The sequence below is a fragment of the Pipistrellus kuhlii genome, unplaced genomic scaffold (assembly GCF_014108245.1).
Source record: "Pipistrellus kuhlii isolate mPipKuh1 unplaced genomic scaffold, mPipKuh1.p scaffold_m20_p_9, whole genome shotgun sequence".
Lineage (NCBI taxonomy): Eukaryota > Metazoa > Chordata > Mammalia > Chiroptera > Vespertilionidae > Pipistrellus > Pipistrellus kuhlii.
This window is the reverse complement of record NW_023425595.1, coordinates 53,728,901-53,753,993: the sequence shown is the minus strand read 5'-3', so window position 1 is coordinate 53,753,993 and position 25,093 is coordinate 53,728,901. Positions and strand designations below refer to the sequence as shown.

The 25,093-nt window shown below is 41.2% G+C and overlaps 1 protein-coding gene across 10 annotated transcripts in view; it reads right to left on the bottom strand.

The window, feature by feature from the left end:
- Positions 1 to 25,093, bottom strand: part of ARHGAP42 (Rho GTPase activating protein 42) — a 231,921-nt gene that overhangs the window by 158,199 nt on the left and 48,629 nt on the right. For 7 of the 10 annotated variants that reach the window (XM_045577765.1, XM_045577767.1, XM_045577768.1 and 4 more), the window contains exons 3-4: positions 11,406 to 11,501; positions 3,158 to 3,208 (exon numbers count right to left, since the gene is read on the bottom strand). In XM_045577765.1, coding sequence (XP_045433721.1) covers positions 3,158 to 3,208; positions 11,406 to 11,501 — 147 coding nt within the window. The remainder of the gene's footprint in view (positions 1 to 3,157; positions 3,209 to 11,405; positions 11,502 to 25,093) is intronic. The other 3 variants (XM_036428353.2, XM_036428357.2, XM_036428361.2) reach the window with 1 other exon arrangement.

The window sequence follows — 25,093 nt, the reverse complement described above, 5'->3', positions numbered from 1 at the left end:
CTGCTCCGCTGCATCCTGAACACACCCCCCAACCCCACTAGGGATTGAACCTGTAACCTGGGCATCTGCCCTGACAGGGAATCACACTAGGACCTCCTGGTTCATAGGTCAACGCTCAACCGCTGAGTCACACTGGCCAGGCAGAAAACAGTATGTATTTTAATAAAGTTTGTAAGGATCATCTCTACCACCTTGCTTGAAAGTCATGTGTGCTTTCAATGGCAGAAGTAGTACAATCGACCCTTGTGGTAATGGAGGAAATAACATATTATCTGAGTCTCAAGAATCAAGGAGAATCAAGAATAACCCTGAAGTTCTCTCCATAGCCCACAACAGCTATCCTGAATTTTATATTTAACAGAGAAATTACTTGGAATTAGCCTTTTTCTTGCAGGCACATATTCCTAGATAACTATCCAAGGCAAGCTCCTCTTTTTCTTTTTTTAGGCCTATTATTCAACTCTTGCTTCCTCCCACCTTCTCCCTCTATATTTGGCCTCTCATCCCTTAGTCTCTCTTCATTGCTCATATGCTGGCCCTTGCCTTTGGCCAATAAGCTTTCCATTAACCCCTGGTATCCATGTCCTGCATCCTAACTCACTTATTTCAGACACAGTTTCCAGGACTATTATTGCCTTTCTGGTCCAAACATTTTATGTCAAAAGTGAAACTGTATTTTTATTATTTCATTCACATTTTAAAATGTTCTCTCTTGTTTCATAAAGTATGTGGTGATGAAGGCAATTTCTAACTCACTCTGAACTGGCAAACATTTCAGCGCTGTTATTCGTCACACATACTGATGCCAGAATAAACCTCCTAAAGAGCAACTCCAATCAAAAGCCTTGAGAGTCTCCCGAGAGCATGCGCATAAAACTTTACACTACATGGCAAAGCTCTCTATAATTACGCTCTGGGTTTCAATCGTTGTGCTCCAGCTAAGAGGATATTACACTTTAGCTTTCTTTAATATTGCACAAATCAAGACAATGAATGTTCAAGCGAATAATCAGGCTAACTATGCCCAAGCAAAGGAAGAAGTGTAGTGGTCTGGAGCAGAGGGAAGCAGTGGTTAAATACAGAACCAGATAAATGCTTCAATATCTTAAAGACTTCAGGAAAAAAATCTAGGGGTGTCACAGCCAGCAGGCCTGAGAAGTATTGGCCATTTTTATGTCTTTTATATCAAATGGTTTCTATACAGAAAAAGGGTCAATGTTTACATGGTCAAGTAAATTTGATTGATTATACAGGGAATAAAGGATAAATCAATGTTCTAATTATAAGCACTTTGTACTAATACCACTATCTTAAAATGACATATGTATATGGAAGAAATACTCAAAAAAAATTTTAAATGTCCCTTCTTTTTGTTTATCTATAAATATTTATCACAACCTAACTTAGCATATAATAAACTTAAAATATTTTATCATCTAACTCCTTGAACAAATGCAAACCCATTAGGGTGGGGATTCCTCCTCTCTCTTCTCCCCCCGCCCTGTTCTGCACACGAATGTGTCAGTACCCAAAATGGTTTCTGACAAATCACAGGTACTTGATACAGCTTTATTGAATGAATGAACAAGTAAGCTCCAAGTTCAGGACCGAGGAGCCAGGCGAACAGGTTTCTCCTACTGGTGTGACTTTAGAAAATTGATTCACCTGTGTCTTAAGATACTAACCAGAAGTAGTACTTTCTAATAATTCAAAAGAAACAAAACAAAACAAACAAAAAACAATAACCTGAGTCACTCCTCATGCCCACCTGTACACAAAGTATGAGAATTAGCCCATAAGAAACACAGTTCCCAAATAGCAAGATATAAATTCCAGGCCAATGGTAAAAACACTTCCACTGTGACCTAACACCAGCTTCCAAAGCTATTTTCAAATCAGATGCTGAATTTACATGATCTTCCACACGTGTGGAGAAATTCCTTTAAGCAAACTAGGACATTACTGACAAAAGTTCACCTGGCACCACACAGGCCACCACTTCATCTTTTTGGTGTTTGATGTTGACCAATAGGCAATAAAGGCACATTCCTGTTACTATGCCAAAAATTATGACAAAAAGGGTCAAGAATATGTCATGGCTTAGGCTTGACATTACAAGCCAATCACAAAATTTCAGTTTTACTAAGGCCATTCTATTCATACATCAATAAAGAGATGTACTCCAACTGTGATTCTGTTGTTCAATGCAAGTGCATTAAAACCAACACAAGCATCCATAAGTTACATTATAAAGTCAGACTACCCAAAGCACAAACACAAAGAAATAGCCAAGTGAAACATTTTAAGGAAAGCTCCTCTGGAACAGCATTCTTAAGTCTTCCACAGAAGATCAGATTAACCTTTTTAAAATGCAAATACAATGTCACTTCTCTGATGAATGCCCAGCAATGTCTTCTTCTACTTGCCTTTAGGTTAAAATTGTACATCCCTAACTTGGCCTATTAGGTCCTGTATACCTGCTCACACATGCCATTTTCCCCTTGGCTTTCTCCTTTCCTCCTCAAAGCCTACATTCATCTCTCCCTGTGTCTGGAAAGTTCTTATTCCCTCTTCACGGACCACTTCTCCATGACCGACTGAAACAACCTCTTCCTCAGAGTGGCCTTTCCTCATCTTCCCACTCACACACGTAGGCCTGGTCTACCTGGAATTTTTATGTACATTAAGGTGCTTTATTTCTATATAAAGGTTCCCTAGGTTTTCCAGGGAGACCTTTTTTATTCAACAACTACTTACTAAGCCTCTGCTACAAGCAAAGCGCTGAAGTATTATGCAGGAATAGAAATGGGAGAGAAACTTTTTAACCTCAGGGAGCATAGCATTTGCTGAAGGAGATAAGAGACTGAGTTCTCTATGGAAAAGACCAAACTATTTTTTGTTCACCAGAACAAATCGCAAAAATAAAAATAAAAAATGGGTTTCAGGGGAATACTGCATGTTAGGAAATTAAGTCAGTTTTTTCCTTTGAGACATGTGGCTAGTGGCATAAAATTCATATTGTTTTCTCAGAGCCGGACATGAAAAAATCTGAGCCTGTGGACTTCAAATTAAATCAAGTTATTTTCTTTAAAATACAGAGCTAATATAATGAAAACACCTCGTAAGTGGCCTGTTTTTTTTAAGAGAAGAGCTCCACCTGAAGCACACAACCTCCCCAGCTGTTCCAGTCCTGGCTTGCGGGTGGTTTCTGTGTGGGTGCAAAAAGAAGGGTGGTAAAGAAATGGAAAACAATATTTCAATTATCCAGCTGAGAGTCGTTAAAAATAAAACACGCTTCCTCTGCAGAGTTCAGAAGAAAATGTTATTTGTCTAAACAACCTAGGCATTTGGGAAGGTTCCACTGTGAGAGGACTTCCTGATTTATATAACCGACAACTGCAAGTGGGTTGTAATGAGGATCTGTAATAACTGATGCATTTTCTTTTGATTCAGCCTCTGAGAAGGTAATATGTTCCCTAGAATTTAATAAAAATCACAGGTCTCTTTTTAAAGACTTCAGTCGTGGTTAGTAATGGTCATTGTTTCTGGGTTGCAAACTTTCCCCCAAAAAATTGCCTAAGAAGAGCTCCATGGCCAGTCCCAATCTAATGCATCACAATAGTGTCAGACAATGATGAGTAGTAATCAGGATGGGTGAGAATGTGTAGCTCATAACTAAATTTTGAAGAAAATCTTTACAGAAGCTTTTTAATAATTTAATAGCTTAGTAGCTGATAGTTGCATTTTATTAGCTTAAATTGAATACAATAGGCTCTCTTTTAGCTAAATTCACTTATGATCTTTTAAGTATATTTCCTGGGCTTATAAATATAGCAGTTTTGTTTTGTTTTAACCTGAAACAAAAAGCGTTTTTTATGCTATAAATCTTTTAAAAACACACAAAGCAAACTGCCATGCTTCCTGTCCTAGAATATATTCCTAATTTATAACTTGGAAAACTGGATCAAACAAACACCTTTCCGTTGTACCTCACAGATGCATCCTCACAGTGAACGGAATTATGTGGCATAAGATTTAGCATTTTCCCACAGTAATTTCTCTAACATAGAAAATGAAGGAAAATTTTCCAACTCTTCCCTTAAAAAAATGCCTTTCACTTCACAACCTCTGAGCAAGCATCCCTGATCACTCCAGGCTTCTGTCAATATCGCTAGATGATTTCTGGCTCAGGGTGAAGTCCCTTTACCACTGTATCACACTAACGCACACCCAGCCTCAGAGAGGTGATCAACAACAAATATTTGCAAAGCTCTACTAGCTCAAAAACAAACAACAAAGGCCCTGGGACTTAAAATGTAACTATTTAAAATCTGTCTCTTGTAGTGTCACCTTTCAACATAATCTCCAAAAGACGGAACAGAAAAGAATCCAAAATGTATGGCACGTTCCAGATAATGCAGTAGGATTCAAAACTTGGACTGGGTTCAACTTTCCATCACTCTGCACACATACAATTTGTACATAGATTTCCCTATAAAAGTGGTGGGGTTTTTTCTACGTGTGTGTGTGTGTGTGTGTGTGTGTGTGTGTGTGTGTGTGTGTCTCCTCACTGGAGGATATTTTTTTCCATTGATTTTTGGGAAAGTGGAAGAGAAGGATGGAGGGAGAGAGAGAGAAAAAAAGAGAGAGAAAAAGAGGCATCAACTGGTTGCCTCCAACATGCACCTAACTAGGAATCTGTGACCACCCAAGTATGTGCCCTTGACCAGTGTGGCAGACACTTTAATAACAGAGCAGCAACACAGGCCAAGGCATAAAAGTGTTTTTTAGGGTGTAATATGCTCATCACTCTAAGAACTCTTAGGTACAAATCATCAGTATTCCCATATCTGCATATTTGTATTCAAACAAAGCAAATACCTGAATAGGAATACATTCGTTATTTCAGAAATACCTGCACAATTATTACAAAACATATTTTGATTTAAATTACCTAACTGATGGCCTTATTTCTCCACTCAGCGTTGGGAGCCATAACCTTAGTTGACAAGGGGTTGTATGCTGTGTGTCTCTCCCACAGGAATGTTCTGTTTAGGTGTGTCTGAAGGAATGAAGTCCCCACCTAAAATATTTACTAGCAAACAGACTCTCCTTCTTGGTAAATGTTTAATCTCTTGAGTGCAAGGTTCACGTTGTCCAAGACTTGCATGAGAATTAACACAGGCTACTACATGGGGTGTTTACACACAATTGCAGCTGGACTTTCCACTGGTCTCCAAGATTACATAGAATGAGCAAGCTTTGCCTCTTATTGATGACTCATACTAGTATTTTTATGGGTACCAGTTCAGCTTGACTAACAATATCTGATATTTTAAAAATCTAGACATTTTTTACTAGTACCCATTTTTAATAAGGCTTTGGTTTAAAGTGATTTCAAGTTATAGTCACTAAATACAGGAACAAAATACAGTAACTTGCATAGCTCACCTTTGGTGTGGACATAAATCCTGAAGTACTATGATTTACAGCTTTTTATTATCCTACCAGAGGCCCGGTGCAGGAAATTCATGCACAAGGGGGACAGAGTCCCCTCAACCCAACCCGTGTATCCACTTCAATCCGGAACCCCGTGGGGGAATGTGCCTAAACTGGCAGTTGGGATATCCCTCTCACAATCCTGGATCGTTGACTCCTCATCGCTTACTTACCTGCCTGCCTGGTTGTCCCTAACTGCCCCCCTCTGTGTGCCAGCCTAATTGCCCCCCACTGCCGGCCTATTGGCCCCCCAACTGCTCTTCCCATGCTGACATGATCACCCCTCACTGCCTCTGCATGCTGGCCTGATCACCCCCTGTCGGTCAGGTAGCTCCCAACTGCCGGTCAGGTAGCCCCCATGAGGCCTGGTTGGTCCTAACTGCTTCCCCACTGACCTAGTCACCCCTCACTGCCTCTCCTGCCAGCCTAAAGGCCCCCAACTGTCCCAAACCCCCACCGACCTGGTCACCCCCAACTGCTCCCCCTACCCCCCCACCAGCCTGGTTGCCCCACACAGCCTGCTGTTCAGTTGTTTGGCCATTCCTCACTAACTCCCCTGCTGGCCTAGTTGCCCCATGCAGCCTGCTTGTTCAGTTGTTTGGCAGTCCCTCACTAACCCCCCTGCCAACCTGGTCATTAGAGAGCCATCTTGTGAGGGTGTGAGGGTCAATTTGCACACTACCTATTTATTGTATAGGATACTCTCATGTGCTTAGTTAACATAGCAAAACAACCTGCCTGCTATGCTGATTCACAGTAATATCTTTGAGCGTCTACTTGTTTAAATGAACCAGGGTAGACTGTTTTCAAAGGAACAGCATTTTATTTTGTATGGAGATAGCCTTTTATTTCTTTCTAAGTAAGGTTTTCATGCGAGGCACTGACTCACCTTGGCAACTGATGTTCATGGACGTACATGTTCCAAGACTGAAGCAGTTAGTACTGTCTTTCAGCATTTACATACATATTACTGTGCAACCATAGTTAAACTATGATACATTTTGTATCTAGTCTATCCATATCATTATTTGAGGAGGACTGAATCTTTACTTCTTTATAATCCCTCCCCTCCCCTTCACCACAAATTTCCAAGCCCCAAGTGTCCAGCTGCTCAACTCCTAACTTACTCCTGATCTAAGTGTCTTTACTGAGTTCAAAACACTAAAGCAGTACAGAAAGTGGGCCGTTAGAGCAGCCGTGGGAAGTGAAGTTGGATGGACTCGATACGCTGCTTCCCACCGGGCCAGCTCTGAGGTGGGCAGATAAAAGGGCGCCATCAAAAGCTCACCTGCAGCTCATTCATCCTTAGAAAAGGGAGGATGCATGACCTCTGGCTGCTCTTGAATGGAAAGGAAGATGCTAAAAGGAGAGTGTGCGATGCTGCCCTGCTTGGGACTTTAATCCTGGAAACAACTAACCTGCTCTCTGAGCCACAGGAATTCCCCACTGCGTCCCAGACCACAATTCCCATTTTGCTTCCTTCCATGCCAACACCGTCTCACTGATACCAAAACAAACAAACCGAAAAGCCAACAAGCACAGGCCAGAATGGTGGGAGCAGGAAGGGGCAGCTGAAGAGTGGGGGCAATTTCCAGGCCAGACACAGGCCTGCCAGTCTACAAAAATGTCCTGGAACAGCTTCCACTAATTAGGTAATGATCCTGACATAGAAACAGCACCTTCTTTCCCTGACTTTGTTCAAAACCTGTTTCCCACCCTATTCCACTGTAAGCACATGGAAAGCAGACATCTTCCTCACCTTCCAATGCCCTCCCATCCATTCCCACCACCATAACTTACAGAAAGTCTGCAAACGTCTTGATTTTATGAGATATTTTGCTACAGATACTGCTCACTTACAAAAAAACGAGCATTTCTGGTAAGTCACATTTAGTGGTCACGTCCTTGGTTAAGTCTCAAGACTCTGGCGGGGAGGGCCGTGGCTATTACAAAAAGCTAAGAGTCGCAGCTGTCCCTACTTCATTCCTCTTTTATTAAATCAGAGGAATAAAGAAGCTGAAACCGGGACTTCAACAAACTATGTTACAGACAACTGGCGCTCTGTCCTTTCCCATGTAGAACTGAGCGTGGCAAAGGGGGTGAGGATGGGACGGTTCTTGCACTCCAACCACGCCAGCCCCCATTAGTCCCAGCGATGCATTCCTGAATGCCTGTCCTTGGTACATAAGCCTCCTGTTAGGGATGATTCCTGAAAGCCTACTATTTTTTTATTCTGTACATAGTTACTTTTTTTCTTAACTGTTCCGACTACACGTGGGGCTCAGTAAAAGGATAAAAAGTGTTAGATGGAGAAGACATGGGAACATATCTACATTTTTACATTCCTTGTTTCAGAAATAATGTTTATTCTAAGTTTGGTTTTCCTAACAAAACATTGGTGTTTAAGTCAGACTCTCTGCAATTGGAACTAAAAACGTCTCCTGATATAAAAGTAGCAAACAATATCACACCTACTCCGATATAGTATTCACCTTGGGTGAACTCCTCAAAGCCCTCTAACCATTAGCATTAAATTTAATATTCGTTGCATATCATAAGCCTTTCTTTATTGATCAATTCCCACCCTTCAAGCTAATCAGCAAGAGCCACAACAACATCCATTAGCCAAAGTGGAAAGAGACAGACCAATGTGGAGATATCAAATCCACCACAACCTGAGGAAATCACTTGGCATCTGCCAGGAAGGTCATATGGCATAGTGACAAAAAACCTGCCTCTGCAGTCACTAGTGTGCCTTCAAGATGGTGTTTTTACTAAGAAGCACCATGAAAAATAAGAGAAATGTTTACTATACTGCTGATAACCAGTAAAAGATCAACTAGAGTCAGCATGAATGTACTCTAGAGACTTCATAAATTCAAGTATATGAATCTGGTGGAATATTTTAAAGCAACGAAATTATTAAAAATCATATCTACAAGCGTCGATCTGCAGACTGAAAGGTCCCAGGTTCGATTCTGGTCAAGGGCATGTATTGTACATTGGTTGCGGGCACATCCCCGGTAGGGGTTGTGCAAGAGGCAGCTGGTCGATGTTTCTCTCTCATCGACGTTTCTAGCTCTCTATCCCTCTCCCTTCCTCTCTGTAAAAAATCAATAAAATATATTTTTTAAAAATCATATCTACAAAAACTTAGAAGTAATTACTATAATCCTCTTTATAAATAAAACAAATTTATATATATACATATATACAATATATATATATTGCTATTAAAAAGCATATACATAAGTGAAAAAAAATAAGTTTTATAAGAAAAATTGCCATTTATTAAACAATTTAACAGAGGGGCTACTATGAGTTAGGCCCTAGGTCAGGAGCTAAATCTAAAATGTTTTTTTGTTCTTTCTTTAAAAATAAAAGAGATCTGAACTCTCTGCCTTCTTGGAATTTATAGGTGTCATTTCTAAGTCAAAATAATTGTAGTTATGTGAGCATAGGGGTATTCTTTCTTTTTTTTCCTACATAATAATGCTAGTATGTTAATATTTTAGTAATATAATTTAGGCTTTTTTTCTGGTTAGGTGTATGTTACAACACCTGCATTGGGGGATAGATATTTAGGACAAGTGTCAAGAAGTGGCACAAGAAATGGCAACTCTTGCTCCAAATGTCAGTGGTGTATGATCACTGATGTCTTTTCCCTGTCGATCCTCTCCCTTCTTCCTAGAGGCTCCTGAGTATCCCTCAGCCAAGAGCAGGCATGGCTCAGCCACCTCTCCTTAGAGATCTGACAGCAGAAGAAGCCATCTCTGATACCAAAGGCCCAGCCACCTCCACACCCCTTCAGAGTCACTAACACTCAGCTAAGAAAGTGAGTGCCTGGCACAGCTCCTCTGAAAGACTGCCGGCGTGACCGTGACGATGTATGTATGATGCAAGCCACACGTGTAGAGAGGGCTTGTCTGTGGACTCTGCACTCTGCCCAGTGACTTCTCCAAAAGAAACTCTCCTGAATGTAAGCAGCTGAAGTCACACAATGAATCACATTCCATCAGCTGATCTCCGGAAAGCCTTTCTTTCGTGGACATGACATTGCCCTGTTCTTATACGCTGGGACTTGCTACTTAGGTTTAAAACGTAATAAAAACATATCATTTTAAAATGCGTGTAACCGGGAAAACTACAGAAGAAACAGCAGAGGAAAGAGAGGACTGTGACTGTGGAAAGGCATGTCAGGGATCATAAATCTCTGCTACTCGACGTGTCCATGCACCAGCGGCGTCCGCCTCCCTTTCAAGTCTGATGGAAATGCAGAGCCTGAACCCAACCTGGGACCTTTTGAATCAGAATCTGCGTTTAATAAGATCTCCTTGTGTTTTATACACACATAAAAACTTGTAAGTCACTGTTCTAGGTACATGAAATATTCTATTTTTATACCTGGAAGATGAGTACACCTAGTATTATTCTCTAAAATGTACATGGCCAGTCTTCTGACTATGTGGCCATGTCTCTAATCTAGCCTACAAATGGACCCCATGTCTACACACTGACATGGAGGGATTGTTAAAATGTGGGAGAAAGAAGGCTACTTGAACCTGATCTCCAAACAGTAAACTCCGATACAGAAAAAAATTCAGAGATCACATTACCCAACCTATTCACTCTGTGGGAAATGAAACCATGTGACTCAGGAAGGGGCATGCTTTCCCCAGGATCAGATTGCTACTTTACTGTGGCAAAGTTGGATTAGGGTTCAAGTCACCTGATCCTCAGTAATGTCCTGTGTCCTGTAATAATACTGGTGTAATACATCATGACTGATTCTTTCCTCTATATACTCATAATAAAAGAGAAATCTGTATTAAGTTAAAAAAGAAATCTTTAAACCAGTACCCTGTCTATTTAATAAGAGTCACCCAAGATGTATTCATTTGAATGAATGACTGACTTTGAGGCAGAGACGAGCATTGTTATCCACATCGTCTCAAAGGGCAGAGCTGAATCATAGAATGACTTAAGTAATTTCCTTATGGAAGAAACCACAGAGCTCAGTTTTAAAACAATGTCTAATACTGATGGGGAGTAAGTTTCTCCTTGACCCTGTAGGCTGCACCAATTGTTGGAATCCTCACTCCTTGAACCCTGCTCCACCAAGCCAACTGCTAGGCCTCAGTTCCCCTGCCAGGAACTGGACCTCCTTGGACACAAGGTATTAGACGGAGAAGACATCGTAGGCGTAGAAGAGAGTCTTTATTGCAGTCCAAGGAGCCATTGGACAAAGCAGTCCAGAAGAAAGCAAGGACTGCTAACACAGCAGCCCTCCTAGTAAAACAGACTCACGTAACAGCAGCCTCCCACTGGCTGGCCAGTAACACACTTCATACGAACTTAGGCAAAACAGGCTTCTTGCCAAATATGTGACATCAGTTTTGGGTTACAGAAGGGCACGCTTGCTCAGTGTATCTAGTCCTTGCACCTGCCTATGGCAACTTGGCCTTCAACATCCTGATTAGGATTCCCACACTCAGATTGGCCTTGAATATCTGGCATATACTAACTGATAAGGGTCCCCAAAAATTGTCCTTTATCTTTATCAAAGTCAGAATGTCTTACAAGTTTAATATTTGGGTGTGTGAATCTGTTTGGTTTCAATAAATCAGTAAGTAGGGCTTTTAAAATTATTATTTAGGAAATAAAAAGGAGTCGGGAGAGGGAGTTGAGGGGAGGAGATAAGGGAAGAGATTAACCAAAGAACTCATATACATATATGCATAACCAATGGACACAGACAATAGTGTGGTGAAAGCCTGGGGTGGGGCAGGGGCTAGGAGGAGGGAGACACAGTGTCGGGGAGGAGAGAACTGGGGGACATCTATAATACTGTCAACAAAAACTCAGAATAATTAATACTTAGGATATTGAAGAACAGTAGTACTCACCAATACTAATTTCATCATCTGTTTCAGCATCACCAATACATTCAAACTGGAAGTCTTGCAGTGACTGGGAAAATTTCTGTACGGCCATAGACAGATCTGTAATTAAAAGTTTAAAAGTCATAAGTTGAAGGTACCATGGAATACTATTTTCCACATAGAACTTTGATGTTAATACTATATTAACGAGAGCCTTTAAAAATACCAGCTTGACAAATGCAAGCAGAATTTAAAGAGACCACTAAAGAAATATTTTAGGAACTGGATCTGCTCTGCTCAAAGGAGATCTGCCCCTTTAAGAAAGTTTTGGTGCCAGTCATGTATTATTTGGAGGCCAATTTCCCAAAGACTTTATTAAAGAATTATCATCCATTCCCTATAAATGGAGCATTTATTTAAAAAAATAAAGAATGCTACTGAGGTTGCTGATGGGGGAAAAAAAAAGGGGAGGGGGGCAGCCGACCTTGGATTCGAAAGGGTCATTGATGTTATTCTACACAGACTGGGAAGCAGGTAGGGAATATATTTTTACCAATGAATTACTGGTTTTGATCTTCTTCTAAGGTAGGGGTGTCGAACTCAACCAGAGAAGGGGCCAAAATCTAAAATCCAGCCTAAATCGCGGGCCGAATGGTTTACTGAACAGTCATAAACTGTCATTGTGATGGAAACGCAGCGGAGTGCAGTGATGACAGCGCGGTGCGGGCCACATTGCAAGGCCTGGCGGGACGGATTTGGCCGGCGGGCCTTGTGTTTGACACATGTGTTCTAAGGTGAAAGGTCATCCGAAAGGTTGTTTACAAATAACCTTGTGATTTACAGGAGACCTCCAACTATACATACTCTCCAATCTGACGTCAAGCTGAACAGAGCCCAGAGTGTGGCCATCTCCAGAAGAAGAATTACTCTTTATTCCTGAAGAGAATAAAGAAAAGTCCGGAATAATGAGAAGTAAATCCCTCAGAGGAAAAGCCCGGAATGCAGCCTAACAGACCGAATAGGAATGCAGCCTCTGGAGCCAGGCTGCCTGGGTTGAAATCCAAGTCCCACCACTGACATGACCTTGGACAAGTTACCTAACTCTCATCTGTAAAAGGTGAATGGCAAAGGTTCAGCCACCTCATAGAGTTGTTTTAAGGATTAAGCTAATATTTGCAAAAGGTTTAGAACAGAGCCTGGCACTTAAGCACTGTTTAAGTTCGTTAAATAAAATTTAAAATAAATCAATCTGGCAGGGCAGCATCGCAGAAGCCTGAAAGGTCCCTGAAGTTTGCAACTGAGAGAAGACATTTATCAGAATGTCATTGAATGGTTCGAGTCCAATACCCGAACCTTCATATTTAATTCATCTCTGTGGCCTGACAAAGACTCTCTCTCTGCCCAATCGTCACAGGCTCCTCTGAGCCCGCTTCTTCTTCTTTTTCCACTTTTTTTTTTATATATATTTTATTGATTTTTACAGAGAGGAAGGGAGAGGGATAGAGAGCTAGAAACATCAATGAGAGAGAAACATGGACCAGCTGCCTCCTGCATACCCCCCACGGGGAATGTGCCCGCCACCAATGAACATGCCCTTGACCGGAATCAAACCTGGGACCTTTCAGTCCACAGACTGACACTCTATCCACTGAGCCAAACCGGTTTTGGCTGAGCCCTCTTCTTGACGAGGCCTCTATCTTGGCTCCCCTTCTTTGCTGGGCCTACTTAGCCCCCGTCTTAACAAGAATCTTGCCAAGTCAATTTAGAGAGAACCTGCAGCCTGGATAGCTGATATCTGATCAAATTCCTCATCTCCCACCTTTGATGAATAAGTTCTTGGCCTGCCTTCACCAAGAATCCTCCTGTCCTTGATACCTTCTCTTAGTAATTTTCCACCCACAACACGCCCCCCCCCCCACCTGCTCGAGTTGAAGAGTTGAACCTGTTCTCTCTCCCCTACTGTGACACTTGGTATCTGTAACAACAGTTCTGAATAAAGTCTTCCTTACCCTTTCAACAAGTGTCAGATTTTTTTTTTTCTTTAAGAGAACAATTATGGCCCCATGTCTACACATGGCCCCATGACTTACTATGGTAATCACCATTCATGAAACTCCGAGCCTAAGGACCTATCAAAGTAAGCAGCACTCACACACGAATAGGTCTCCAAATAGGAAGGTCACTTTCGGTGCCAATGTGATCCAACAACTCACCAACACCCTCACACCACGAACAATTCTGAAGACAGGGGCCTCGAGTCTCAGAGGGGCTTTTATAAAACAACAACAACAAATATAATCACACACACAAGAGACTGGGGGTTTTTTGTTTTTATTTTCTAAATCTTGTTTGTTTGAGGAACTAAATCATGCTGTGGAAAAAGGATGCTACTTGTAGGTTAACACCTCTTTCCACAAAAGGGTCAAATTTTGGGACCTGCTCACATTCTACTTGAGAGGTACTTTCAATGTAAGAGATTAGAAAAGTCTATCAACCTAAGAATGGCTCTGCTTCCTACTGTCAGGATGAACGATGAAGAGAGAGCCTCCTAAGTGAATTATCAGTCAAGGAGAAAAACAAAGGCTTCATCAGAACTAGACTTCACCAATTAGCTGTGAAGCCTGGGACCATCAGTCATCCTTCCTGAGACCCATTTTTCTTATCTATACTACAGGGAACTAATACTTAGCCCAGGGGGTTGTTATAAGGACTAAATGAGGATGTGCCTGGTACTCATGAGGCAACTCAGCAAATGGCTTCCATTATGATCATTCAAATCCAGCCCATGAGAATGGAAATGCTAACTGGCCTTCCAGAGACAAGGGCACTGTGCAAACACAGGCATTTATCTGACAGCGTACACCTCTGGCTAAGGGTAGAGAAGTCATAACACCTGTATTATGAGAAGACAAAGAAAGCAAGCAGACCTGTAGGATAACTGTAAGCCAAGCTGTATGTGGGCACTCTCCCAAGACTTGGAAAAAGCATCTATAAATAAAAGCATAATATGCTAATTAGACCAGAGAGCCAGATGACCTTCCAGACAAAGCTGGAGCTGCGAGGGCTGAGCCCCTTTCACAAATTCTGTGCATCAGGCCTCTAGTTCTACATAACATCCCTTTATGTTTCTATGTACAATACAGATGGAATTCCTCCACAGCAGACTTGAGAAGGGGGAGGGAGTTACATGAGTAGATCAGGATGCTTAGGAACCCAGCAACAGATGTCCTTCTTCTCTCTCCTCCCCCGACAGGCTCTCTGAGTTCCCCTTTAAGCTTTGTCCTAGGGAACTCTTAACTAACAAACCCCAATGACTGCCCATTTCTTTCTAGACTGTTCTTTGCTTCCCAAGCCTTGTTCCTTGACTAAGAAAAGCAAGCTGCTTTGTCCTTTCACAGAGATCTCAAAACATCCGAGAATCCACCATAGTAATTCCCGTCCCCAAACAAGAATGCAGCAGCCCACACTGTGAGCGATCCTTGTCAATATGGGCAAGGGATGGAGAGTCAGAGCTCTAGTGGCAGATTACCCCGGTTAGCTTCCTGCTTCTACCAATCAGTGGCAAGACTGTGGGCAAGTGTCATAACCTCTCTGTACTTTGGTGTCCTCATCTGTTCAGGGAACAGAAATTTTTTTTTAATATATTTTATTGATTTTTTTATAGAGAGGAAGGGAGAGGGATAGAGAATCAGAAACATTGATCAGAGATAAACATCAACTTCCTCCTGCACACCCCTTACCGGGGTTGTGCCCGCCACCAAGGAACATCCCTTGACCTGAATCGAACCCGAGACCCTTCAGTTCACACACACTCTATCCACTGAGCCAAAGTGGCCAGGGCTCTTCAAGTTATTATGAGAGGTAAATAAATGAGTAAATAGATGAAGTATTTAGAACAGTTACACACAGTTAAGCATTTAAAACATTTTGGTTATTTCCATGTCAAACACCTCAGGGGGGGGGGGGGAAGCAAGCAAGATAAAATTTCAGAAATAAAGATGGCAGCTATTAGACCTTAGATAAATGGCTTCAAGGGGAAAGTGATCAAGAAAACAGTCTATTGATAACAGTTTCTAATTCCATCTTGGTGCACTACAGTCATGTTGTAACAGCGACAATCTGATTAGTAGTCAATATTTCTATGTAAGAGGTGGGTGTCTATTTCAATCCTGGATGGAATCAAGAATGCATGAATGATCCCTTCACAGTCCTTTCAAAAGCATAATGAGAAAGGATATGTAAGAAAACATGGTTTGTAACTAGTTCAGATGATAATTCCAAAAATAAAAGGAAAATTCAAAATACAATTTATTTTCAACTTCAAAGTATGTTCTTTCTTGATTTACCTTTAATTTTTCTCATTTTCTTTTTTTTTTTTTTTAAAGCAAAACAAATTTGATGAGATCAAAAACATTATCAAGATAAAGAACCTTATAATATTTTCCGGCAGCAATATTGGCCAAGCTGCAAAATGAGGCATCCAGCTCATGCTTTTCATCGTGGCTCCTACTGTGTGCGATTCTGGCCTGGAAAACCCAACACCTTTAATTGGTTTAAAAACCACATGGAGCAACTACTTCCTAAATCTAAAGTTTCTAAGCATGGATCAGATATATAAAACCAATGTTTTGGTTCTAAAACCATTTAAATAAAATCAAATCACATGTGATTATATAGACCTTGAATTTAAAAATTAAGTTTTTTAAAGTTTGCTGTTGAATATTAAAATATCAAATTGTGTAATGATAGAATCAACATTTTATCTTAAATGAAAAAAAAAAAAAAAAAAGATCAAGTGACTAAGTCATCAAAGCAAGAAATCTAGTTTAAGTAAACATGTCTCTTCCTATTTCTACACAGGTATTAGAAATTGAGGACAAACACAAGAAATATCCCAGTCAGAACCACCATGGCCCCATTCTATGGTGAAGGTAAAGGAATAACATTTACTAGAGCCCAAGATTGTACATAGTAAAGATGCTACAAGTACCACTCACACTACATCCTTTGCATTTGCCTCATCTGCAATGTAAAAAGATGTCTTCATATGTATTCATATTATAACTTGGAAAAAATGAAACTGGGCTTTGGTCTGCAATGTTTTTATATCAAAGGGTTAACCTGTAGCACACATGTTTATATGATGCTAATGAAATACTAAAACTTCATTTCATTAGAGAAATACAAAGCAGTAAATTTTAATTATACAATAGCTCTCCTTTATTCACAGACTTAAGAGCTGGAGTCTATCTGTTATGTCAGAATTGCTAATAGAGTTACTTTTACAATGTGAGCTATGGAAGTGAGCTATATTTATGTCAGAACAAGAACAACCAGCCAGTCCACCGGTATAAGCAGTCCTTCTTGAAATCTAATTGCCCTGGGATTAGAGTTAAGCAAGACTCACAGAGACTTCATGTAGAATTATCACCTTCACACATTCCATGCAGAAAGCAGACAGTACGAGGCAAAGGGAATTCAAAGTAAAAACAGGATATAACCTTCCCTCCAAAAAGACAGAACCAGTAGGGACAAGAGCCATGTAAGCAAATCTTATCACAGATCAATTGATAACATCACCACTAGAGGTTAATAATACCATCACCACAGATAGTAATATGTGCCTGATGCTTTTCCACCCGCTTAATGTAAATTAATCCATTAATATTCACAACAGCCACACAAATTAGATATCATCGCTCCCATTTTATAGATGAAGAAACTGAGGCACAGAGGTTAAATAACTTCACCAAGGCTGCACAAGCTAGTAAACAATAGAGCCGGAATTTCAACCCGGGGAACCTGGCTCCAGGATCCCCAAGGAATCACACTGCACAGAGGCAGCAAATAAAGACACAATCCGATCTGCTTGAGTGCACGGGGCCACGCTACTCAAATAAATTAATGGAAACGGGACTTGAAAGAGGTGACAATGCACTAGGCAAAGCCACATTAAGAAAATGTCCAGTATCTTCAAAAAGGCATAACCTAACATATCCAACCACATCTACCAAGACTCACACCTGGCTGGGCTAATGGTTATTACCACAAACAAACCGTCCAGTCTCTTGTACCTCTGTTTACATGGTTATTCCACCTTCTTGAGTTATATTCTTCTTCCATGCTCTCTTTCAACATCTCTCTCATGACTCCATTTCCTCCAAAAGCCTTCCTTAATCTCCTTTATATTTCCCACTATATGCTGTGACTCCCTTGCTGTGCTTTTTCTATTTCACCTTTCATCCAGTTATCCATAAATATGATTTATCCACCTTATTTAAAATAGTGTATTAAAGGAGACTGTACCCTCTGTGAATACTGCCAAGTATTCCACACACCATATCTTATATACAACAGGAGCTCAATCGTTGAAACCATGTATTTCTGAAAGGAGGGCAAATACTCCATCCTTCCGAGTGCCTTTCACCTTTTCTTCTACCCAATCACACTCTGGGTAAGACTCTAATGTGAATTTTTTCAGCCTCTTGTAATATATGGGTTATCCACTTTCCAAAACAATAATAACAACAGTGATGTTTTACTATTTACAAGTAGCTTTGATATACATTTACAATGATAGCAATAGTGCTGGTAAGATGTTTTGCCATTTCAAAATTATTAAATATTTTCTTAAATTCTCACACAACGCTATCCGGGATGAAGCTCTGAAAACTTAAATAACTTACCTTGCCCAGAATCTAAGACCTGTACTACTCCAACCTGGAGAGATCTGATGCTTCCCAAATTCTATGCTTCCTAAAGCATACCATATTAATTCCCCAAAACCAAGGGACATTAAAACCAAGGAAGGTGGGGCCTTTGGACAGCATCTACCTTATCCTTTACCTGCTGTATAAATTCTAAGATAGTAAGACTCCATTTTTTGGACTATTAGAGAGGGCTTGCTAGCATGCAATGAGCTAGGGCAAGCATATATTAAATGGTAATTACAAAACAGCATGCTGAAAGTCAAAGGAAATGCTTTCTAACCCCACAAAATAGCTGAAAAATGTTCTAGGTATTACGCTTCCTGAAGGTAAGTATATATTCTTCATGTCTCTCTGTCCTTAGTGCCTAATAGAAAGCAAACATATGAGGAAAGAGAAAAGACAAATATATAAAAGAGTCATTTTAACCAAACTGCTAAAATCATTAACATTATGTAGGTTAGAGCATGAGGAAAGACTCCATTCTTGTTCTAACTGGCTTGGAAACTTGAATTTTTTGAACTTTCCAGTCCAGCATGAATGCCTGGATATACGTACATCTGGCTTCCAGGTAACCTTCCAGTGATTCCCTGAAGGGCTCACGTGTACGTCTATCTGATGTCCACATCACTGGAACGTGATCAGACCTCCTGATACCCATCATCCTGACTGCCTGACATCTGACTGATAACCATCTTGGACAATCTAGGGCTAAGAATGCAGAAATGATAATTCTCAAGAAGGTACTTTTAGCTATCAGAACATGTAACTTTTCTTTCTTCTTTGGAACATTCCTGGAATTTTGCCTAGCTGTGTTCCCAGTTTGCAAACTCCAAGACCCTTGAATTAAATATCTTATCATAGCTGAGACCGGTTTGACTCAATGGATAGAGCGTCGGCTTGGGGACTGAAGAGTCCCAGGTTCGATTCCAGTCAAGGGCATGTACCTTGGTTTCGGGCATATCCCCAGTGGGGGGTGTGCAAGAGGCAGCTGATCGATGATTTTCTCTCATCGATGTTTCTGACTCTCTATCTCTCTCCCTTCCTCTCTGTACAAGATCAATAAAATATATATTTAAAATAAATAAATAAATAAATAAATAAATATCTTATCATATATTTCTAGCAAAGCTTACAGACTCATTCTGAGTTCATTCAACACATGAAAGAGATCAGAAGGAGCAGAGAGCAGAGAGAAAGAGAAAAGTGTACATCAACTACTAAGGCCTTCATAATGTAAGGATTCACTATAGATAAGTTACAGAAATGATTATGGTACTGGGAACACACATGAGTGCAATGGCAAGCATTAACTTAATACAAATATATATATTACACACAGCAAAATACATAAAGGGATTACTAATAAGTTGTGGTTTTTTTAGTTATGTTCTTAGAGTTCTCTAAGGGAACTACTAATATCAGATTCCTAGATGGAAAAAAAGTGAGATGGAAAGAATCATGTATGTGGCAAAGTTTAAGAAAAACACAATGAGAACTACTTGTCAATAAAAATCATTTCTAGAGCTCTGACTTGAACCAAGTTTTTAAATGCCTACTTTATCTTCTATTTTACATAAATGGCTACAAAATCTTTGTTGTCCAGTATTAACAATTAAAGAAGAGTCTTTAAAAAGAAGGCTCAGGACAAAGCTTGTTACTAATCATCACTCAGTAAATCTGTGTTGAGCTGAAGTGAAGTGAATCGAGTGACTTATAGGAATGAAACAGTCAGGAATTCTCTTTCCTTAAAGGCCATGAGAAAAGCTGCCATGGAGCAATAGCCATGTCCAAAGGAGGTCAAGGGAGACCATCAGAGGCCAGTGATTCCAATGTTGTTCTTCCTGCCCCTGGAAATACAAAAGGCACAGACTACTCTAAGCCACTAAGTGAACTTGCTGTACTGTGGGTGGAAGGACATGGTTGTTTTGTCACTGTCAAGTTGGTGAAACAAATTAGCCTCGCTTACATGGCCTCATTAAGTTCTACACCAGATACGGATGCAGGGTCTTCTCTCTGCGTCCTGCTTTGCAGTGGATACATCCACCCTTCCAGCAGGCAGTATAAATCAAAGCATCTGTGTTTGGTGATAAATGTGCTCAGCGATGAATGTGCTCGGATCTGAGAAGAAGTCCCTCTTTGAAATCAATCTTTATTTCAGGTCGTGGACTGAGTGTGCACAGAAGTCAGACAGATACATCAGTCTAGGGACCACCACTTACTGCTAGAGCAAGCGCTTAGCTTCTCTGAATCCCAGGCTCCTCGTGTACAAAAGGAAGATACTAATCCCTTGCAAGACTGTCATGAATATTACATGAAATTGGCTTCGCACGGTGTCTGGTACGGAAGGGAAACTTGAAATGCTGATTCTCAACAAATGTTCACTACTACTAAACCGCTCTTTGTTATGATGACAAATGCAGAATATGAAATATCTTGATGGTGAGCACACCATATTTAATCTGTGCATTAAGTTACCATCTTCAGGAGAGCTTCAGTGAAAATAGTGGGCTGGCTTCTCCTGAAAACCAAACCGTCTGCAACCCCATAAATGATATGTGTCTGGCAAGCAGTTCCAGAAGATTCTGGCCTAAAAACAACAAACAGGAACCAACACTTGGCCAGATTCTATCCACAGTTTCTTTAAAGCTACAAATTCCATGAAAATTAAAAACAAAAACCCACAAAGACTTCACTATTGCTACAATCCAAGATAAAAATAGAAAGTTCAAAGCATGAAATAAACTACCAGTCTTCCTACCCTGGGGAAACAACTTGAAGGAGGGATGGGATGGGGAGGGAGTGGGAGGAAGGGGGGGCGGGGGAAAGGGGGGTGGGGGAGAGGACAGTGAGAAAACAATAGCAGAATGCAGTTTCTCAGGATTCTCTTCCGGCCTCAGTCCTTCTCTGCCTCCCTTGAGATTTCTCTTCCTCACACTCTTTTCCAAAGGTTTGTCTTTAGCCACCTTGCTGTACCTCAATATTTGTTCTCTTTTAAATAGTACTATTGGTATCTGTATGTGGGTTAACTCCTAAGTGGTCCTTTCAGTTTGGATGCTGGAATTTCCTAAAATACATCCTTGCCTTGTTTTGATTTAACTGGAGAATAGTGTTACCCAACGCAAAGGAGGACTGAAGTTTTCCTAAGCTTCCTGGCAACACAGAGATGGCCTGCCACATGATGTGGGCTTCGTGGTCTCCCTGCCCACCCAGGACCTCTTCCCAGTCTAATCACTCATTTCCCCGTTTGCCAGGAATTCACAGCTTAATCTCAATAACAGACTAGGGGCCCAGTGCACGAAATTCGTGCACGGGGGAGGGTGAGCCCTCAACCCAGCCAGCACCCTCTCCAATCTGGGATCCCTCTCACAATCCAGGACTGCTGGCTCCCAACAGCTCACCTGCCTGCCTGCCTTCCTGTTTGCCCCTAATCACTTCTGCCTGCCAGCCTGATCACCCCCTAATCACTCTCCTGTCAGCCTGATGGATGCCTAACTGCTCCCCTGCCAGCCTGATCACCCTTAACTGCCCTCCCTTGTAGGCTCGATCGCCCCTAACTGCCCTCTCTTTAAGGTCTGGTCCCTCCCAACTACCTTCCCCTGCTGGCCATCTGTTGGTGGCCATTTTGTGTCAACATAGGGGCAGCCATCTTTGACCACATGGGGGCAGCCATCTTGTGTGTTGGAGTGATGGTCGATTTGCATATTATTCTTTTTTTTTTTTAATTGATTTTTTACAGAGAGGAAAGGAGAGAGATAGAGAACCAGAAACGTCAATGAGAGAGAAACATCGACCAGCCACCTCCTGCACACCTCCTACTGGGGATGTGCCTGCAACCAATGTACATGCCCTTGACCGGAACCGAACCTGGGACCTCTCAGTCCGCAGACTGATGCTCTACCACTGAGCCAAACCAGTTTCGGCTGCATATTATTCTTTTATGAGACAGGATTTGGTGATGGAACGTGTTTTAGTGTTGTACCTCATTTCCAGTCCACTTCTCTCCGGACTACTTGAAGTCTACCCAAGCTGGCAACTCTGGAAGAGTACTTGATATTTACCTTATCTTTCATATCAGCCTAGTGCCAACTCTCAAAACTAACTTCCTTTTTTCCATCATCAGCCCCTTCTTGGTATCATATACCAAATACATTTGCGGTTAAACCATAATTTGACTAGTTTACTAGCTTAATTTCCTTTTTAAGAAGTACCACACTAAGTTGATCCCTGCTAGGCAATGTAAGCATATCGTCTTTTCCCTGTTCTTAGGGCCATCTCTTTTTTCTCAAACTGTTCTTTGCATCCTCAGTATTCCAGCCAAACAAATCAAGCTAAACTTGAATTCTCTCAGCATCCACTTAGTAACTCTTCATGTTGGACACAGCCCTTGACCCTGCTGTGACCTTTTCATGTCTTCAATTAAAGAAATATCGTGTACGGTACTCACAGCAGCACCGAGAAGACGCATCAGACCTTACAAGAGCCGCTGGCTATACCTGAAGATGATGCAGATAGCTGCCTTTCGTCCTCTTAAGGAGCCTTTAAGCCCTGCCTCCCTACATTAACTGACCTGAAATCCACCCTAAAACAAACAAAAAAAAAACCACCAGGACATGTGCTGATTTTCAGATACTGAATACGGGCACACCTTAACATGCACAGCAGTGGCCAGGGGTTCAGAAATCCATGGGTACTGCTAGTGGATCTTCCTGGTGCCACAACTTTTATTAGAAAACTAGGGGGGGGGGGGGGGGGGGGGGGCTTAGTAGTTGTATACTGTTTTACATTTTTTAAATGCACATATGTGGGTAAAGCAGAATTTATATGAATTATCTTATATCTTGTTCCCCCTATTAAGACAACTAGATTGAGCCAAGCCATGTCTATTCTACCCTCGGCTGATAGAAAATTTTGAGAAGTACTACAGTACTATGACTTAACTCCTCTTTGAATGTCTACTGACATACCCTACAATATTTTATGTTATTTTACTTACTTCTACTTACGTCCCATAACACTCATGGAACATGAAAGTCCACCGAGGACAACAAAACCTCTCCAGTCTTTATTGCATCCAGCATAGGACGCTGTCCATTGACAGAGCAGCATGCAGGAATTACAGGCTGTATTTAGGAAAGGTAAACTAAGGCCTTTCCAGGACTGGCAAAGAGCAATTAGAGATAAGAAGCCAGGTGATTAGAGGCAGACTTGCCTCCAGCCATAAAAGATGCTATGAGGAGCAGAAGAAAGCCAGAGCCCGCCAACGCACAACTAACCGTCTGGACATCAAATCAAATCAATGAGCTCTAAAGATGAGATCAAATCGAATGGCGCTTTTCTTTAAGATCTTTGGCAAAAAGCAAAGACGTGGAAACTGACAGAAGCAGCCCAGCTATTTCAGGTGCTGACCGGAAATCTCAGCCCGTGTTGCTTTAGAAGAAACCTTCCTCCAAAAATGATTCTGGTGGTCCAATTAAGTCAGAAGGGGACAGCAGTTAGTTACCAGTTTGTTTGTTTTTAATTCCCCAAACTTCAATCATTAAAGAAGAGAGCAAGTGAAGATTTTTATTTCTTTGCATCATTTTCTAATACAAAGAGCTCCCCCTGAAATATAAGAGTGAGGATTTTGGTGTGAGACTACTAGTTAGATAATGATGTTGCTCTGCGGACAAGTTAAGTTACTTGGGCTCTTTAAGTTACAATGTACCTATCTGTAAAATGAAGATAATAAATTTTAAATATATTTTATTGATTTTTTTTTTTTTTTTTACAAAGAGGAAGGGAGAGGGACAGAGAGTTGGAAACATCAATGAGAAAGAAACATCAATCAGCTGCCTCCTGCACACTCCCTACTGGGCATGTGCCCACAACCAAGGTACATGCCCTTGACAGGAATCGAACCTGGGATCCCTGAGTCCGCAGGTCAACGCTCTAGCCACTGAACCAAACCAGTTAGGGCTTGAAGATAATATTAACATGCCTACTTCTTACAATTGTGATTACCACATGAAACCAGCACAGCACCTAATGAGAGCTGGATAAACCATCACCTTGTAACTACCATTATTTTTCAGGAGGAAACCATGGACTAAAAAGACACGACATTCTTCGCTCTCAGTTACTAGGCCTGCATTAAGCTTCCCTCTCTGTGCCTGCCCACCAACACTCAAGTGACAACAAACATCATCACAGTCAATTGCCTCCATTCCAAAAGGTCAGTTTACCATTTACTTAAGTGCATTTTCCCATGGGCTGTTTAGCAACATGCAACACTCAAGGGCTACAACACTCAGATTGTCACCATAGTTGAGATATGAAAACTCTCAAGAATCATCTCCGTGGCTAGATATCTGCATTCCAGCATTCCTTAAAACATTCCGAGATCCTATAATGAAATCTTTAACCAGCCAAAGAAACAAGCTTAGCAAGCTAACATACATGAACCTCCAACAATGTTCTTCCTTTTTCTTAAAATATATTTTATTGATTTTTTACAGAGAGGAAGGGAGAGGGAATCACCGATCAAGCTGCCTCTTGCCCACCTCCCACTGGGGATGTGCCTGCAACCAAGGTACATGCCCTTGACCCGAATCGAACCCGGGACCCTTCAGTCCACAGGCCGATGCTCTATCCACTGAGCCAAACCGGTTTCGGCAACCTCCAACAATTTTCTAAGCATGATTTAAACAGAATGGCAAGTTAAAATGCGAGTACAGCTTTTTCTGTGTTTGTTGTGATGATAATACTTGGGTTTTTACTGTTGTGTTTTCACTCATTTTCTTTAGCCAAATACAAAAGTACGGTGTCATGCAGCGTCATGGCCATCCGTGACCACGATGGTTATTGCAAAGATTTTTTTCATATGACTAACATCCTCTTAAAGACGGGAAACAGTTCATAATGAATAGTAATTGAAAGGCGAATACATCAGCCTCTGTCTTGGACGACACGAGAAGCATGCTGGCATCGTGCCCCGTTTTTCCGAAAAGAAACAGAAGAGAACGA